Source organism: Equus caballus, chromosome 2 (assembly GCF_041296265.1).
Source record: "Equus caballus isolate H_3958 breed thoroughbred chromosome 2, TB-T2T, whole genome shotgun sequence".
NCBI lineage: Eukaryota > Metazoa > Chordata > Mammalia > Perissodactyla > Equidae > Equus > Equus caballus.
In genome coordinates this window covers 6,792,432-6,807,067 of record NC_091685.1, presented here as the reverse complement: position 1 = coordinate 6,807,067, position 14,636 = coordinate 6,792,432, and the positions used below count along the sequence as shown (strand labels likewise).

Here is a 14,636-nt window from a genome sequence, read left to right as displayed (position 1 = left end):
GCAAATGAGACAAAAATGTTCTCACCACCATGAGCTTCTAGTTTCACTGAAGAGACATATGAAAAATGTTTAAAAATTCCTTTATTATAGTTATAATATTTTATTTTACTTTTATTATTTTATTTATAAAAATATTTTATTTATTTTATTGAACAAATACACTAATAAACATTCTTTAAAGTTTCTACGGACCAGCTAGAATAAACATTTCTGGCCATGGACATTCTAGGTATTTCCTAGGCAATATTTAACACTTGCCATAGGTAAATTTACCCTCCTGATCTAATAGTTTGGATTTCTTCCTTCTTTGGTACTGGTTAAAAGTCTTCATCTCTACACTGTGAACCAAAGGACCTGATGAAATCAAAAGCAAGTTGGTAAGAATATTCTCAATGAGCGTCTAAAGCTGGTAAAGAAAAATGTTAATTAAGAGTATACTGGATTGAGTATAAGAGGTTTTGGAGTGCCTGAGAAACAAAGACATATCATAAAGAAAGAGGATTATAGACATCTATGCTGGGTATTTGCACACTGATTTTACACCACTGCTGTCTAAATTCAACAACAAATAAAATGTCTTCCATGCTTCCAAGCTTTTCTTTCACCCCAAACTGTTCTTTCCTACTATCATCATATCATATATTCATTCCACCCCAACTTCTTCCTTCTCCCAAGAATTGACCTTTCTGCCTTCATATCCTACATATGTTCCTATCCAGTCCTCTGCTTATTCTTCTTGAAAACACATTTTTCACAATTCCTTTATACATGCCATGTAATTTACCCATACCATCCTTCCCCAATCCACCTAGTCAACTCTAGCCACTCTGCAGACTCAGTTCCAATGTCCCTTCCTTATAAAGTGTTCCCCAAACTGAGTTTCCCAAGTTCTATACTCCAACTCAAGTTGGTCACTCCTTTGTCTAAGATCCCATTTTCAAACAATATTGTTATTATTACTATTATTATTTGCTTACGTTTTTCTCTAATTAGTAAATTCCTGGAAAAGTGGTATTATGTTCTTAAAAATGTCAGGCATGCCCCAATTCAACTTTTTATCACTAGATCACAGCACATGAAAGGCACTCAATATTTATCTTGACAATGCACAGATCCACAATAGCTACTAATTCCAGGCTTAGGAAAGAGAAAATGAAAGGAAAGATAGAACTAAGTAAAATAGCAAATTGCAAAAAAGATTTCCTTCTAACCAGGATCTTGTGAGACTAGCTATTTAACCCAAACCCTTTCCTACATATGGGCCTCTACTCCTTGATACGTCTTTCTATTTTCATAGGGTTACTACGATGTCATAAATTCTATTAATACCCAGGACTGCCTTTTTCAATTTAGAAATGATCTCATTTTTCTAAACTATACAAAATCATACCATATTTTTCTTATTTGTCAAGAATGATAACCTACTTCCTTGTATGCATACTCACAAATATTCCAAGTATCTAATAGTGAACAGGCTGATTTACAGTTTTTTCCCTCAATACCTAAGTCTTTTCAATGTTAAGGGTAGGAATGCGTATTTCTAAGTTAAGAAGTTAATTAGGGGCCTGACCAGTGGCACAGCAGTTAAGTTCACACATTTCACTTCAGTGGCCCAGGGTTCGCCGGTTCAGATCCCAGGTGCGGGCACGGAACCTCTTGGCACGCCATGCTGTGGTAGGCATCCCACATAAAAACTCGAGGAAGATGGGCATGGATGTTAGCTCAGGGCCAGTCTTCCTTAGCAAAAAGAGGAGGACTGGCGGCAGATATTAGCTCAGGACTAACTTCCACAAAAAATAAAAATAAATAAATAAATACGAAGTTAATTAGTACTCAGGAACAACATACCAATGACTAGAACAGTTCTTAATACATAGTAGATATTTAGTAAGTATGGGAGAAAAAAGAGGAAAGGGAAAAAGAAAAGGAGGAAGTCTAGTACATCGTGTAGTATTTGCTAACTTATTTCTGTCACTCTGAATGGACTGTTAACTTCTAACGGGCAGAAATTGCACATTTTCACCAATATATTCCCAGTGCCTGGCACAGTACCCAGAAACATAACAAGTGCTCAGTACCTATTTTATGAGTAAAGAAATCAAGGCTCAGCAAACTTTTTCTGTAAAGGGACAAGGTAATATTTTGGTAAATATTTTATGCTCTGGTAAATAGTGGTATTTTATGCTTTGAGGCCCAAGGGCCAGATACTCTCTGTAGCAACTACTCAACTCTGTCATGATAGTACAAAAGCAGCCATAGACAATATGTAAACCAATGGGCATGGTTGTGTTCCAATGAAGTTTTGTTTATAAAAATAAGGGGCTAGATGTATTTTACCACAATTTAAAAAAATGAAACACGGAAAAACAAAAACGAAGGGCTAGCCATAGTTTGTAGACGCTTGCGGTGAATGAATGAAGTCAGATTCACAGATATAGGGATTTACTAAACAAGGGAAGGAAGGAAGAAAAGAGAGGAGAAGAGAAGAAGAAAGGAAAGAGGGAACTAAGGAAAGATGAATGCTATCTCTGCCTTAGGAATAGAAGAAGAAAAATAAAAAGAGCTGTGCTTGGGAAAGAACAGTTATGAAACACGCATTTTCCTCCAAATAACTAGAACAACATAGTATACTTTTTCAAGTCGAAAGATGTGATCTCTTTCTAAGCGTTCTTCTGCTTGTTTCAAGCCTAGCCTCTGCTCAGGTGTCAATGTAGATTCATCTATCACAGTGGCATTTTCTAAGTAATCCATCTCTGAAGAATTTTCTTTATTAGATTCATCATTCTTCATTTTACCTAGAAAAGGAAGCAATCACTTAGTTATCATCTGCAGAACTGGTAAATTAAAAAGAAATTTAATGGAAAACAGATATTTAATTCATACACATACAGAAAAAATATTCTTTCCTTGATTGCACAAGTTAGTATACCTGTGTAACACGTAAGTAAGAGATACATATGGTCAAAATTCACAAAGAAAAATCTACTTCATAGGTCAAATGCCTACCCTATTCTTCTAACTTATCAAAAGAGACAAATACGACTGAGATTCACTACAGAAGGCAAACATAACTCTGAAGTAAATATGATAAAAAAGTTATTTTAAGTCCCAAAGATTAGTCACTAAAGTCACTTTAGTGACTTTATCACTATACACTAGCAACTAAAAGAATATATATACTCCAGACCACAGACCCACACCAGGCTCCTCCTTCTTTGCTGTCATTAAACTCATGGATCCCTCCACCACAGCAGTAGTTTTTTCTTTGCTTCTCTGCCTCCTAACTAGACTGTAATCTCTTGAAGACACAGACTATGTGCTTTCATTTTTGCATTTCCAGCACCTAGCAATATGTACCTGGTATACAGTAGGTTCCACCACCAGTGTGATTTTTAATTTTTTTTTAATTTATTTATTTGGTGAGGAAGATTGGCCCTGACCTAACATCTGTTGCCAATCTTCTTTTTGCTTGAGGAAGACTGGCCCTGAGCTAACATCTGTGCCAATCTTCCTCTATTTTGTACGTGGGATGCTACCACAGCATGGCTTGACAAGCGGTGTGTAGGTCAGCACCCAGGATCTGAACCCATGAACCCCGGGCTGCCAAAGCAGAGCATGAAAACTTAACCACTATACCACCGGGCCAGCCCACCAGTGTGACTTTTAAATACCAACTGAATCATGTTATTCCCTTGCTTAAAATACTTAAAAGGCTTTCAAAGAGTTCAGAATAAAGCTTAAACTCTCTAGCACATTACACGCAGTCCTTGCCCTCATGAAGGCAGTAAGCAGAATAAATACAATAATTCCAAGTTGTAGAAGGTGCTATAAAGGAAAAAAGCAAGTAACTGAGAGAGAAACTAACTTTAGATATGGGAATCAGGGAAGGCTCCTCTGAGATTTTAAGCCAAGATCTCAAGAAAGAGCCAAGTTGTCTATATTTCTAACCTTATATTCTACCCTAACACTTTTCTCTTTACTCATACCAAATGTGCTAGAATGGATCACTGCTATTTCAAGTCTCAACGCCCTTATATATGCTGCTCCCCCCACCATCAAGCCCCTCCCTACTTCAACTAGTACTGTTTACCTGTCCTGCAAAATTCAGCTTAAGCATTACCTGTTTCAGAAGACAATCTGATACTCTTTATATTCTCATAGCACTCTCTATTATCTCATATTTGCATAGCAATGTAATTTGTATTCATTTATCTATTTCCTATGTTAGATGATGGACTCCTTGAAGTTAATGACCAGGTCTTATGTAACTTTGTACTTTCAGATTTTAAGACAATGACTAGATCAGAGATGACACTTAATAAAAGTGTGTTGAATAAATACATTTGGATGTATGTAAAAGCACTTCTAAAAATAAATGTTTTATTAATTTATTTATTAATTTATTAGACATTTATTAATAATGTATTAATAAATGTCTCTCCACTCTGCCCTCAAAAGCCAATATATGCCATCTATAAGAACCCTGACAGTCAAATTCTACCTTTTGATAGTATTAATTTTCTGAACAAAGAAGAAATGGCGTGCCTCTGGAGGTGATGTGTCTCCTACCACAAGAGCACAGAAATTTCTAGAATAGGAAGGCAAACTCTTAGATAAAGATATTATAAAAAGGATTTAAACATGAGAAGTGTGGCTAGGGTAGCTAAATATTTCTTAAATTATCGTAAGGGTAACGCTGAAGAACCATGAGCAATGTGCGGTTGTATCCTAATATTTTGAAAAATAATTTAGTTTTTTAGTAACCATTTTATGATGGAAATGCTAAAGAAAAGGTGAAATCCTAGTTTTATTTCTATTTCATGAAAAAGGATAGGAGCAAGACAACTAATATTCTAACCTTCTTCTCTTTTCTATATGTGCAACTTGCCCTGCATGACAAGGTAATTAACATCAGCAAATCCTGTAAAATTATCATTTCTGCAAATATAAAGAATTAGAGAAAGTAACGAACCTTTCTTTAAAAATCAGAAATAAATGAAATTATTTACTTTCCTGAAATCAACATCAAAATAAAATATCAGGCAGAATTTCCCAAATTTTGTTCCACAAAACACTAGTTCCATGAGATGTTAATACTCTCACAAAACAACAAGAGTTGAAAACAGGTATTCAAACAAAAATCTGTACATGAATGTTCATAGCACCACTCACTATTCACAATAGTCAAAGGTGGAAACGACTCAAATGTCCATCACTGACAGATGGATAAACAAAATGTGGCATATCCATACAATGGTATATTATTCAGTTGTCTTAGTCAGCTTAGGCTACCATAACAAAGTACCACAGACTGGTAGCTTAAACAACAGAAATTTATTTTCTCACAGTTCTGGAAGCAGGAAAGTCCAAGATCAAGGTGCCAGCAGGGCCAGTGTCTGACGAGAGCTCTCTCCTTGGATTGCAGACAGCCACCTTCTCGCTGTGTCCTTACGTGGCCTTTCCTCAGTGCATGCAGAGAGAAATATCTCTCTCTTCTTCTTCTTATAAGGCCTCTAATCCTACCAGATTAGGACCCCATCCTTATGACCTCATTTAATCTTAATTACCTCCTAAAAGCTCTTATCTCCAAATACAATCACACTGGGAGCTAGGGCTTCAACACACGAAATTTGAAAGGAGACAATTCAGTCTATAGCATCAGTCTTAAAAAGGAAAGCAGTACTGATACATACTATAACACCAACGAACCCTGAAAGCATGGTAGTTAATGAAAGAAGCCAGACACATATTATATGATTCCATTTCAATGAAATATCCAGAATAGGCACATACATAGAAACAGAAGGCATATTAGTGGTTGTTAAAGGCTTAGGGAAGGGGGGATAATGGGGAGTAACTCTTAATGGATACAGGGCTTCCTTTTGCGGTGATGAAAAAGTTCTGCAATTGTGATGATGGTTGTACAACACTGTAAATGTACTTAACGTCACTATCTTGCACACTTAAAAATGATTAAGATGGTAAATCTTATATATATTTTATCATGAAAAAGAAGTTAAACTTGGAGTTACTATGTGACTCGGCAATTCCACTCCAATATACACATCATGGAGAAATGGAAACATACATCTACACAAAAACTTTTAAACAAATGTTCACAGCAGCATTATTCATAATAGCCAAAAGATGGAAACAATTCAAATATCAACTGATGAAAGGATAAACAAAATGGATATATCCATACAATGGAATATTATTCAGCAATAAAAAGGACTGATGTACTGATACATGTTCCAACATGGATGAATCTTGAAAACATTATGTTAAGTGAAAAAAGCCAGACACAAAAGGCCAGGTGTTGTATGATCCCATTTACATAAAACAGGCAAATCTATAAAGAGAGAAAGATTAGTGGTTGGCAGTAGCTAGGAGGAGGGGGTAATGAGTAGTGACTGATAATAGGTGTGGAATTTCTTTTGAGGGTGATAAAAATGTTTAGCAATTAGATAGTGGTGATGTCCACATGACTTTGTGAACAGTCTAAAAGCCACTAAACTATATATTTTAAAACAGCAAACTTTATGGCATGTGAATTACATCTCAATAAAATTATTATATAAAAAGGTAAATAAGAAAAATTAAAAATATGACAGATGGTGATAGAGAAAAAGTTACTATGGAAAAAAGTAAACAGGTAAAAGGAATAAGGAGTGTCAGAGATGGAGGAGGGGGTGGTAAATTTTAGATAAGTGATACAGCAAATATCTCACTGAGAAAGTGAAGAAGGTAAGAGAGTTGGCCACATGGACATCTGGGGGAAGAGTCTCCCAAGCAGAGAAAGAAGCAAATGTAAAGGCCATCAGGTGGACATTTGCCTTCACATTTGAGGAACGGCAAGGAAACTAGGCAATTTGAGCAGAGAAAAATAAAAGGTGATAAGGAGACGAATGAGCGCAGAGAAGTGGGAGAGTGCCACAGATCACATAGGGCCCTACAAGTCACTGCAAAGACACTAGCTTTTATTCTGAGGTATGGGAAACCATTGAAACATTCTAGACAGTACTAACATGATCTGAACAATTTTAACAGGATCATTCTGGCTGCAATGTTGAAAACACAATGAAGAGTGGTGTAAGTAAAAGTACGGAGATGAGCAGGTTATACTGCTCAAAAGCATGATCCTGACCAGCAACATCAATCTCATTCCAGAGCCTGTGAGAAATATAGTATCTCAGGCCCCACTCTAGACTTTCTAAACCAAAAATCTCTGGGAATGGAGTCCAAGAATCTGCATTTAATATGATTCCCAGGTGACTCATATGCAAATTAAAGTGTGAGAAGCCCAGATTTAGACTACTGTCCCCTCAAATAATCACCAGGCTCACTCTCTTACCTCTTTCCTTCAAGTATTTGCTCTAATGCCACATTCTTAGTGACAATTTAAATTTAAAACACTGCCACAGAATCAGAAGCATTATTCCCCATGACCTCTCCTGTTTTATTTTTCTCATAAAATTTACCACCACTTAACTTATTAAATACTTTTGTTATTTACCAAGTTTATTATCTGTCTCCTCTAATTTGAATAACAACTCCATAAGAGTAATGTTGTCTGTTTTGTTCATTGCTATATCCTGGTGACTAAATCAGTACCTGGCACATAGGAGACACCCAAAAAAATATTTAGTGAATGGGGCCGGCCTGGTGGCACAGCGGTTAAGTGTGCATGTTCCACTTCAGCGGCCCAGGGTTCGCCAGTTTGGATACCAGGTGTGGTCATGGCACCACTTGGCAAGTCATGCTGTGGTAGGCATCCCGCATATAAAGTAGAGGAAGATGGGCACGGATGTTAGCTCCGGGCCAGTCTTCCTCAGCAAAAAGAGGATTGGCAGCTGTTAGCTCAGGGCTAATCCTCCTCAAAAAAAAAAAAAAATTTAGTGAATGAATGAATGGCAAAAGGAAATATGGGAGAAGCGCTAAATGGGAGCCAAAGTTGGGCCTAATGAAGATTAGTCCACTAATCTCAAGTGGGCCTGAGATCAAATTTCTATAAAGCCTATTAAATCCAAATAGACAATGATCTAGATATAAAGGTTTTATTCTATTTAATTTACAAAGGGGCAATCTAATGAAAAATCATTAATTCAAATATTAACTTGGATTTTTTCATATGAGAAAAAAGTGTTAAACAATTACGTAAGAACATACTTCAAGGAAGATACTATACATATAAACATGAGAAGCACTTATTTATAAAAAATTTTTGCTATATTGTAAATCATTCTTACTAATTTGTTAAACCAAGCCTCCCAAAAGGAACTCTACTTAATCTACTAGCTTCCTTAAGCTATAGTTCAACTTGTTCTCCACGTTAACAAATCACAAAACTGCATTTAATTGCAGAACTAATAATAATAAAGAATACTCATTGCCATTGCATGCCTATGTGTCAGGTACAACATGAAACACTCTACTGGATTATTTCACTTAACCTTTATAACATAGGCAGCAGCATGTCCACTTTTTAAAAAACAAGGAAACTGAGACATGTTTTAAAGGATAAGAAGCTTATCCAAAATTCAAAGTTATTAAGTGTGGAAGATGCGATTCAAAACCTATGTGGTTTTACTCGAGCGCACACTCAATTATCTCACTGTCATCTCATTTATTTTGTTGCCTTTTAAAAAAATAATCTTTAAATCAGATTTTTCACTAACTCTAGTGATCACATCCTTGCAAGTGATTCATGCACAGTATTTCCCAACTTCAACCATCCCATACTATCACGTTTAGATTCCCCATATCTAAACACCAGTAGTACTATTAATTTTATAGTGTCTTTAAATTGACTTACTTTTTTTGGCTTTGTCTTAAGCCATATCTATAAAATAATGAAGTTCATATTTTTTCTTACACACATAAAGATACCTCTATATGCCATCGTCTGTGTACCACCAGAAATAAAAAAAGCTATTTCTGAACTCTTTACCGGTTTCTCAAACTATGATAAATAATGATTTAGAAATAGCTATTTTTCTGTTTAAACATCAGGGAAAGGCTTTATTCTCCTAGCCACAGAAACATCAGGAAAAAAGACTGCCAGGGAAAATTCATTAATTTAAACAAAGTCAGGATTAAAGTACTCAAAAGACATGGACAATATTTATAAACAATTAGTTAAAGCTAAGATCAAGGTCCCAAAAGAAAATGAATTTTACACTGATAGTTCTTAAGTACATACATTACAGCAGTGTCCTAACTAATCTGTTTCCACCCTTGTTCCTGTCAAAAGAATTTGTTGTACTATAGGCAAAAAGATAAAAAATATATACTATCACTTGCTCTCTCACTCTCTGATCATAGCACTACCCTGCTTAAAACTCTTTAATGGCTTCTTGAAATACTCATAATAAAGTCCAAACTGTCTATCATGTCCTAAAAAGGTCCTTTATTCTCCAGCTCCTGCGTGCCTTTTCAGCTGCATCTTTTGCCACTTTCCTCCCCAATTCCCTGTTCCAGTCACACCGAATCTCAGTCATACTAGCAGTCTCATATTTATATCACGGATTTTCTCAAACCAAAGTCTAAATCACTCAATTAAATCATGTAGTTTCTCAACACTAAATTTTTGGCACTGAACTAAATCACCACTTTGCTTCTCCATATCACCCCCACCTAACTAGAAGCTTCCTTGAGGTTGTGTTTGTTTGGTTTTCCACTGTAAACACGTGCTTGGCATGTAATAGGAACTCAATACATACATGTTTGGTGAATGGATGAGCAATATATTACCAGGACCATTTAAAAACAGAGAGAGGGAGCGAGAGAGAATATGTGTGTGAGTCTATGTGTGTACATACCAACTACAGGAGCCATTAAGTTTATATTTGCACAGGGTTTTTAGCTACCATAATAAATAAAAGTTTCTTTTTCAGCTTAGAAGTTGTATTATTAATGTCCTTTTTGTAATTAAAGCAATTAAACTCAAACTAGGGATAACCTAAAGAATATCAGTACAGGAAAATTCCTCCAAAAATGTGACTCGGATAATCTAATTTGTACTTACTCAAATCATCCGATATGTCTTCAATTCCTGAAGCACTATCATCAGAATCAACAGTATTATCTGTACGTGTTTGCTGCTTCTGAGATCGTGGCGAGTTTTCCAGAGCAGATTTTTTTCCCTCTACAACATCACTATTCACTTTGTCCAAAGAAGTAAAGGAGCTTGGAATTTTTTTCCCAATCTGCTGTAATTCTGTCTGTCTCATGTTTTCTTTCAAAAGTAAACTGGGCACTTTCTCTGCTTCTGCTGGTGAACTGGGCGCCTTTTCTGATTTCATCTGAGAAATGGGTCCTTTTTCTGCTTTCCTCTGTGAACTAAGCGCCTTTTCTGCTGCTGTTGCCTGTGAGCTGGGTGCCTTTTCTGTTTTCACTGGTGAATTAGGTGACTTTGGTGATTTTTCTGCTTTTGCCTGTAAACTGGGTGCCTTTTCTACTTTTGCCTGTGAAACAGGTAACTTTTCTGCTTTAACCGGTGAATTAGGTGATTTTTTTGCTTTGCAATGACTTTGATCTCGAAGGACTAATCCCAAATCTTTAGGGCCCGGAACGTTGGCAGCATTTACTTTACATGATTTAACTTCTGTTTTTTCTATACAAATATCATTTTGCTTATTTTTTTTACTATTATTCCTATTTGGAGAGCTGGTCCCAATTTCTTTTATGGATTTATCATTTCTAACTTTCAAAGTTTGATTAGTTATAACCTTAACTGCTTTGTTTTCTTCAGAAAGAGCCCAAGCATTCTTCTTTGGTTCATGATTTTCATTTTTAGAGGTCTTAGACTCTTCCATTATTTGAAAACCTGCTTCTTTCCAATTGTGATACTGTAAAATGGCAGATTTCCAGTAGTCTGAATTGCTTCAAATCCAGTTTAGGCAAGCAAACTATTGGGTTAAAAAAAAAGAAAAACGTAAGATCTGTTATTTAAAATGCTATTTTTTAAAAATTGGTGAAACATAAGAAAAATTCTAAAATTTGTTCTCAAAACTGAAGAAATAGTAAAAACTAAAAATACTCGGAAATGTACATGAGAAGGAGTTAAAGCCTACTTAGTAAATTACAGCCAAATGCCCATAAAGGAGGTTCTAATGTAATTATGGCAATATGACATCAAAACAAGAGAATTTTACAAGCAGAACATTGTTTTACATTACGAAGAATTTCATCTGAAAGGAAAATAAAACCTGCAATTGATGCACCAGAATTAACATAAAAGGAAATGGAACAAAGAAAACACAAGAATTCCAAACTATATACAACATATGGAATCAGTTTATGGAAGTCTAAGTGGTGTGATCTTGCCCACATGACTTTCCTACTAAACACCACCTATTTATACCACTTACCTACTTCAGATTTGACTCTCTAAACATGGAGAAACAATGTCAATGGACTTTCTCTACCTCAAGTATAAAGGAGTTTAAACTCTTCTGAGGTAAGAAAAATTTAAAAAGCAATAGAAACCCAGAGTTAAAAAGTGATAGTAATATTTTATATGGTATTATAATGGTGATACATGTCATTATACACTTCTCAAAACCCACAGAACATGTACCACTAAGAGTAAACCCTAATGTAAACTATGGAATTTGTGTGATAATTACATGTCAATATAGGTTCAGTGATTGTAACAAATGTACCACTCTGGTGTAGGAATGGTGATAGTGGGGGAGGCTATTCCTGTGTTGGAGAAGGGAGTATATGGCCACTCTGTACTTTCTGCTGAATTTTGCTGTGAAATTAAAACTGCTCTAAAAAAAGAATGTTTTTTTAAAAAGATGATAGTAAGAACACTAAAATCAGTCAGAACCCTTTTTGTTCTAAAATATAATACGGACAATTATGCATTTTCCACAGAGCACACACTATAAAAAATGAAAATACTGAATTTTGTTAAATTATTTCTGTATTAGAAATACCTTACATACCAGATTTTACGGAAATCAGGATGTTTTTACTGGTCACTTTGCCCTGTATGCCTTAAATTCAGACCTATGTCTCTAAAGAAAGATTAATAATATGAATAAAAATTAGAGTCAGCAAAAGCAAACTGCATGTAGAACCTTTGATTTCACTTGGTTAATTTACTAAATTACAAATTTGGGCAGTTGACACCTCTAATCATATAACTATATATTGCATAAACACAGAAACATTACATAAAATAAAAACCTCAGAACACAAGTCATTTACACCCATCTATCTGTGTTTATGCCAAAGCTTATTTCCAAAAAAGGGAAGAAAAAAATAAATAAACTTACCTGGTTATGTCTCCACTGAAACATCTTACTCAACTTAGACCTAGCGTTTATAATTCCTGTTTATGGGACAATTCTCTGCCTTAATCTCTGTCCAGGTTAACATTGTCTTTTATTAAAAAAAACTTACGAGGTGCTTCTTTCTAAATTATTTCACAAAGTAATAATTTAAGAAATTATAATAATTAAAATTTAGGCCAAAACCATACTAGATTTCCATCATTAATTTCTTTTTTGACTAACATTATTTTCCAGTAAAAAGCTATAGCACTTTTATCTATAAAAGAATGCTTCTGCTCCCCGTTTTTGGATATTTGAATTTATTTAATTAATGCATTTTGCTTTCATTATTCTTGATAAGGTGTTTTATAAAACTGTCAAAACAGATGTCAAATATATGACTGCACCTAAATTCTTGTAGAAACTGCCACATGCTCCTAATTTTAAAAATAAAAATGGGTTCTATTTCTAAAAGATCAGTTTTACCTTATCCAGTATAACTGGATATAATTCAATATATTAATATATAAAAATACAATTCAAAATATTTTAAATTTTATAATGCTATTCTATGATAACGACTCTAGTAATTTTGTAGATGTCATCTTACTGACAAAGAAAGACTTGATAAACAATAAAGACTTGATATAACAACGCTGATCCACAATTCTGTTTATAAAACTGTTTTGATGCACTGTTCCTCCACTCAAAAAGAAAAAACTATAAATCAAGTTTGTATAAATAAATTAAAACTACAAAGATTTTTAAAAATTAAGGTACTTAATATAGTTAAACGCTAGTGAGGAGTTCAAGAATCAGAAAATTGCCAGGTTTCACTTTAAGTGAGTAATCTGTTTCATATGACTAAAAGTACCTTTAAATTTTTAACAGGAACGATGTGTTATGAAAAAATAGACTATACTTATTTTCTAATCTTCCCCATCTTTTAAGAGTAGCAAATGTCCTATTGTTTCAAAACAAAAAAGTGTGGTAATTTTATAGCAAAATTGCTATTTTTAACTTTTTCTTTTAAGCCATCAACAGAACAAAATTTTCCCAAAAAACTCATAATTCCTAGAAATGACATTCTCTCTGAAGAGAGAGGGTTTTGAAAATAAGGTGCATTGCTTCCCAGTGCACACTCATAGCAAAATTGGCTGAACCAAATTAAAAGATGTCAGACTCACTTTTTAGTTCCTGGTTACATTTTTAGAATGTGGTAAATGAGTAGTAAATGAGATTCTAATCTTACATAACCAATTATTATCAAGAAATTACAAACAATGTTTAATAAATTTCTTTTTAAAAAGTATTTGAATATAGAAAACGGTTGGTATTTAGAATGTATTTCATTTCATTTTTAAATAAATCATTGAGACATTAGTCTATTTCCTACTTCTAGTTCTAATCATCTCTCTCTCTTCCTTGAATCCTTACAAATGCCTACCACAATGCTGCCTACTTAGGAGACATTCAAAATCACTAGCAATTAAAAGAATATCTACTCCAATCTCATGTTTTCACATTCCTCTTTTCCTGCTGCAAACTTGAAGTCTTCGGCAAAAACTGGAAGTGTTCCGTGAGAAGTTTGCCTTTTTTTTTTTTAAAGATTGGCACCTGAGCTAACAACTGTTGCCAATCTTTTTTTTTTCCTTTCTGCTTTTTCTCCCCAAATCCCCCCAGAACATAGTTGTGTATTTCAGTTGTGGGTCCTTCTAGTTGTGGCACATGGGATGCCACCTCAGCATGGCCTGATGAGTGGTGCCATGCCCGTGCCCAGGATCCAAACCAGTGAAACCCTGGGCCGCTGCAGCAGTGCATGCGAACTTAACCACTCGGCCACAGGGCCAGCCACAATGAGAAGTTTTTGATGTCTTTCTATAATTTCCATCATTCAACTGGCAGACTGGCCTACAAGTTCTGGGGCCTTGAGACTCAAGACTTGTTTAGGTGCACTAACTAAGAAAGTTTACCTGCAATAACTTTTGCATAACTAACAGAGAACCTAATCACAGCAATAACTATACTCCTCAAGTAATCCTTCCATGGGAGAGACAAGGAAACTACTGTAAGGCATAATCATAAAAAGTTATCAGAAGCTGCTATTGCTTTACCAAAAAAAATTACAAAATGAACCAATTTCAGCTAAGGCCTCCAACCACTGAGGCCTACCAGCTACTGAATGACCCTGTACAAGAAGACATTGACCCTCTCTGAGTCACAGATTTCTATACTATATAATGAGTGGGTGAACCAGGCTATCTTTAGAGTCTACCCCAACTAAAATGTTATGATTCTATGTAAATCCTGAAATACAGTGATGCTAATGTTATACTGGTTCTGATAATTTTA

The 14,636-nt window shown here is 34.9% G+C and overlaps 1 protein-coding gene across 14 annotated transcripts in view; it reads right to left on the bottom strand.

Moving 5' to 3' along the window:
- The window catches only part of TUT4 (terminal uridylyl transferase 4), a 127,628-nt gene that overhangs the window by 90,857 nt on the left and 22,135 nt on the right, over nt 1–14,636 (bottom strand). For all 14 annotated transcript variants that reach the window (XR_002806610.2, XM_070259964.1, XM_070259960.1 and 11 more), the window contains exons 2-3: nt 10,028–10,910; nt 2,632–2,795 (exon numbers count right to left, since the gene is read on the bottom strand). Coding sequence is in view for 13 of the 14 variants with exons in the window: in XM_070259964.1 (XP_070116065.1) it covers nt 2,632–2,795; nt 10,028–10,817 (954 nt within the window). In the remaining variant the exon portion in view is untranslated. The remainder of the gene's footprint in view (nt 1–2,631; nt 2,796–10,027; nt 10,911–14,636) is intronic.